Raw genomic sequence first — 5,390 nt, 5'->3', positions numbered from 1 at the left:
AATAATCCTCTCTTTTTTTAATTTTTCGCGATCAAGCGTATAAATGTAATGAAAATCTTGTTAAATTTCTACATCGTCTGCAGAAGCCTCTATAGGCAAAATACATAATTTCGACGCTGGCTTTTTGAAGACTCCTTTAGCCGTTTTTATAACAGCTGCTCTGATGATCTCGTCGCTTCCTGGACAGAGTTCTTGAACTCGTCCGAGTGCCCATTTTAAGGGCGGTAGTCCATCTTCTCGACATACTACTAACTGTCCGATTCGGAGTTGAGCACCATGATTCTTCTGCCATTTTGAGCGTTGCTGAAGTTGCAATAAATATTCTGTTGACCAGCGTCTTCAGAAATGCTGGCGAATTTCCTCCACGTGCTGCCATCTTGACAGTTGATTTATTTTGAGATGAGCGAGTCCTGGCTCTGGATAAGACGTTATTGCGCTGCCGATCAAAAAATGCCCAGCCGTTAGATAACTCATATCGTTTGGATTTGAGGACATCGCTGTCATCGGTCTCGAATTAAGAATTGCCTCAATTTGAATGGCGAGTGTCGATGCTTCTTCAAACGTTAATGACGCGTCCGAGGCCACCTTGTAAAACTGGGTTTTAAAGGATTTAACCGCCGCCTTCCAAAGTCCGCCGAAGTGCGGGGCTCGTGATGGTATAAAGTGCCATCTGATTCGGTCCATTGCATTATTATCGATGATTTTGCTCCTATGTTCTTCTTGCGCGAAAAGAACTCTCAGTTCCTCCAATTCACGATTTGCTCCCACGAAATTTGTGCCATTGTCGGAGAATACATCGGCTGGTTTTCCTTGACGACCGATGAAGCACTTGAAAGCGTTAAGAAATGTTTCTGTTGTCATATCCGATACTACTTCCAAATGTACAGCTTTTGTGGCCATGCAGACGAAGACTGCGACGTAGACTTTGATACGTTTACTGTTTCGTCGTTTACCATCTCGTACGTATAGAGGCCCACAAAAATCGACTCCGGTGCTGCTAAATGGCTTAGATGGAATTACTCGATGAATTGGGAGATTACCCATAATTTGCTCCGAAATCCGAGGTCTCGATTTAAAGCAGATGACGCACTTGTGGATTATTCGTTTGATGGTACTGCGCGCCCTGGGCGGCCAGTACGACTGGCGCACTGCAGCCAGCGTTGCACCAACTCCCGCGTGTAGAATTCTACGATGCTCGTGTTCGATGATGAGATCCGTGAACCTGGAACGATGTGGCAATACAATGAGATGTTTTGCATCATGCTGGAGATGCGAGTTTTGCAGTCTGCCACCAACACGCAACAGACCGTCATCGCTGATGAATGGATTTATGCTTTTCAACCTGCTTTTCTTTGAAATCTCCCCTCCTTCTCGTAGAGCACCCAATTCCTTGAAGAAGGCAGAGCGTTGTTCTTTTTTTATAATGCACTTTCTAGCATGCTCCAACTCTTCTGACGACAACGGTCCTGAAAGTTTCTGTTCGGATTCTTGTTTGCACGCTCGAGCGAATCGAATACACCTTGCCACAACTCGCACGAGCTTGTTGAACATTGAAAATTTAGCGAATGGATCGATGCCGTTTTGAATCGGCATCGCGATTAGGACTGGCTTGATAACCTCGTATATCTCGTTCTCGTCAACTTTTTGTATTTCTGATTGAGTCTTGTCATCATCTTGCAGCCATCGAGGTCCGTTCCACCACAACTCAGAACCTTTCAAATCGTTCGGAGTAACACCTCGAGATAGTAAATCTGCAGGGTTCTCCTTCGTTCCGACGTGATTCCACTCGTTAATCGAAGTCATTTTTTGAATCTCGCCTATTCGATGAGCAACGAACACGGGCAATTTCTTGTTCCGCGCTTGGATCTAATGTAAAACTATTGATGAATCTGTCCAATAATACGTGGAAGTGATCACCACCTCCAATGCCTTTTTCACTTTACTCATTAGGTGAGTGAGCAACTATGCTCCGCACAACTCCAATCTCGGGATTCATATCGTTTTTAAAGGCGCAACGCGCGATTTCGAGCACAATAAGTGTACCTGGAGAAACTCGCTAGAATGACTACTACGCATGAAGACGCAAGCTCCATAAGCGCGCTCACTCGCATCGTAGAATCCATGAATGAATCTCAGTGTGAATATCTGATGGCAGAGATTCGTCCCAATCGATTTGGAGTTTCCAAAGTTTCTGAATTAGAATTTTTGCGATCAATATTGCGGGTCTCAGCAATCCGAGAGGATCCAATATCTGTGCGATACCGGATAAGATCGATCTCTTCGTGTGTAAGCTCGTCCTCGATAATTCTATCGAGATTGCGTATTGCAATACGTCCTTCGTAGGATTCCATTTGACTCCTAGAGTTTTCGACGTGCCATCTTTGTCCAATTCTAGAATAGCACATGTAGTAGATGATCCTGTTGCATCTTCCAGTAGGTCCCTATTATTTGAAGCCCACTGTCGCAGCATAAGCCTTCCCTTTTGGAGCAAGGCTGTTGTTTGATTACGAATTATCAACGCATCCTCTTTAGAGTTCGCGCCTGTTATTAAATCGTCGACATCAAAATCCCTGCGCGTCACCAACGCTCCTATGGAAAATTCTTTCTCCTCCAAATAGGCTAATTGCTGAATGACCTTGGTTGCTAAGATTGAAGCTGGTGCCGTTCCATAGGTCAGTGTCAACAACTCGTAAGTTTGGATATCATCAGTTATTTGGTCACGGCAAACAATTCGTTGAAGAGGCACTTGTGTCTCGTCCACCAGTATTTGCCGATACATTTTTGCAATGTCAGCGGTCAACGCGTATTCAAAGCTCCGAAATCGGAGTAGAATTGAAAACAAATCCTCTTGAAGAACGGGACCGACGAACATGGCGTCGTTGAGCGAGACGCCGCTCGTTGTCTTACTAGACGCGTCGAATACTACTCTCAACCTTGTTGTCGTACTGGTCTCCTTTATTACGCAGTGATGCGGCAAGTAAAAATGTGGCTGTATGTCCCATGATGGACGATCGTTGCACAACACTCTCATGTGACCCAATTTCAAGTACTCGTGTATAAAATCGCTATATTCTTTTTTGAGCTGAGGTCTTCGCTCCAATTTGCGCTCTAGCATCGTCAATCGCTGCAGAGCTGTGTTTCTTGATTCTCCCAGATTTTGAAGTTGCTTGTTCCTCGTTGGTAGCGTTACGATGAATCGACTTTCCGAATTGCGGTTGTCTGTCTGGGCAAAATGTCCCTCGCAGAAACGTTCCTCCGAAGTTCGAGTATTTTGGCGCTCGCTATGCTCAATTTGCCGGAATCGCGAGAGGTTAGAGCTGAGCTTCTCATTGACTGCCAAATGGCATGCTGTACCTTTTCTCGGAGACATCTTCATGGCAAACATTCCGGAGGCAATTCAGCCGAGTACCGTTTTCTGCCATATCGGTTGATCCTCTGCAAGTTTGATTTTTCCAATGCACAATAATTCGAAGAATATTTCCGCGCCAATAAGCAAATCTACAGCTGACGGCTGATTAAATTCAGGATCCGCCAATGTAATGCCATCCAGAATTTGCAATTCCTCGACATTGAGTTGGCTGGCCGGGAGAAACTGCGTAATCTTGTCAATTACGAGACAGTCGAGCCTGGCTTGGTATCCGTTAATCCTTGATTGTATAGTTATTTTTGCTAACTTACGAGTCTGCATCGATAATTCTCCCAGGCCAGAGATCGGAATGTGCGTACCAAATTGTTTGAGTTCGAGTTTTTCTACGCAATTCGTCGTAATGAAACAGGATTGCGACCCACAATCCAATAAGGCTCAACACGGTCTTGGATTACCCTTGGAGTCTACAACATTGACGACCGCTGTTGCGAGAAGCACCTGCCCTTCTCGACGAGCTGCTGCAAGACTCACACTCCCCGTCGGTGCCTTTTCAGAATTCGTACCTGCTGTAGTCGCTGGTGTGGATTCAAATTGTTTTTTCGTAGTTTGCTCAAAATGCAGCAACATATTATGACTCTTGCCGCACTTTCGACACGTTCCCGATCCGCACTGTTTCGCCTGATGAGATGCAGCTTTCAAACAATTTAGGCACAGCTTACGCGTTTTCGCCTCCTTTATCCGCTGCTCCACTTTAAGTTGCGCGAGAATGACTGAAAAATAAATAAATAGGACTTATCAGGTCGGACAGTGGGTTCAGTAGCACAGTGGTAAGTGCTCGACTTGGCAGTCCGAAGGTATCGGGTTCGAATCCCGATCAGAACTCCTAATTTTTCGGAAATTCCTAGCTCTCTAGTGCTCCCTGGCGGCTCTATGGATCAAAAATTAATTATAGCGGGGACGAGCCGAGCCGGGCACCCCGTTATAAATGGCGCCCAACGTGGGGCCCGATCGAGGCCCAGGTACCGACTTGGCGATGAGGTGACCAGCACGGCCTCTCCGGAGTGTGTGGATAGAGTTAGGAGCGGCCGTTGGGTAGGCAGATAGCGTTGAGGTTGAGGCTTCCCTCCGTATCTGGTCCCTCGCCCTACTTGCAACCGCCGCCGCTTGAAGACCACGCCGGAGGGCACCGACTGGAGCATCGCCTGGGCTTGACGTCGCCTAACGTCATAAGAGGGTACCAGCGAGATAGGGGCGGGTGGGCCAAGCAAATTCCGAGCAGCAGGGATTGCGCTCGATGGGATGCTTCGCACCCGCATCTCGCGTTTAAGGGCGGGGGAGTTGTAACGTGGCGTTACAGAGTTGGAGGGGATACCACCTAGGAATGACCGAAAAATAAATAAATAGGACTTATCAGGTCGGACAGTGGGTTCAGTAGCACAGTGGTAAGTGCTCGACTTGGCAGTCCGAAGGTATCGGGTTCGAATCCCGATCAGAACTCCTAATTTTTCGGAAATTCCTAGCTCTCTAGTGCTCCCTGGCGGCTCTATGGATCAAAAATTAATTATAGCGGGGACGAGCCGAGCCGGGCACCCCGTTATACTGTATATCGGGTGGTCTTTTTCACAGAATGCGCACATTACGTTTGTCGTGGCTACGTGCACCTTTGTACTCTTGCCTTGATCAGATTTTCCTTCATTCGTAGTGTTTGATGGACCCTTTTGTGTGCGTGAGGACGCTTCCAACGCACGACAACGTTGAGCTAAAAAATCTGTTAACTCAGTAAACTTTGGTATTTCACCCTTTTTTTATTGAAGTTTCCCACTCTTTACTCGTAATTGGATCTAATCGGCTAGTAACGAGATAAATCATAATATCATCCCACTGATAGGTAGGTCGTTTCAGAGTTTTGAGGGCTCGCATATGTTTCAATACAGTGTCCAGCATGTGTTGCAGAGCTACGTGATTTTCTCGGATTGAAACAGGCTGCTCGAATAAAGCTCTGAGGTGCTTCTGAATTATTAGA

General features: G+C 46.4%; 1 protein-coding gene across 1 annotated transcript; it reads right to left on the bottom strand.

The window, feature by feature from the left end:
* Window positions 1-339: 339 nt before the first annotated feature.
* Window positions 340-1,803, bottom strand: LOC107272139. The gene has a single exon (XM_015748968.1). The coding sequence runs from the start codon at window positions 1,801-1,803 to the stop codon at window positions 340-342; it is 1,464 nt and encodes a 487-aa protein (XP_015604454.1).
* Between the last annotated feature and the right edge of the window lie 3,587 nt (window positions 1,804-5,390).

The sequence above is a fragment of the Cephus cinctus genome, unplaced genomic scaffold (genome assembly GCF_000341935.2).
Source record: "Cephus cinctus unplaced genomic scaffold, Ccin1 Ccin1_scaffold1110, whole genome shotgun sequence".
NCBI classification, from domain to species: domain Eukaryota; kingdom Metazoa; phylum Arthropoda; class Insecta; order Hymenoptera; family Cephidae; genus Cephus; species Cephus cinctus.
Note: the sequence above shows the minus strand (reverse complement) of the source record. Positions and strands in the feature narration are given on the sequence as shown.

Excerpts from the sequence above, each read along its gene's own strand:
- LOC107272139 (XM_015748968.1), bottom strand. The coding sequence starts at position 1,803 with ATGACTTCGATTAACGAGTGGAATCACGTCGGAACGAAGGAGAACCCT.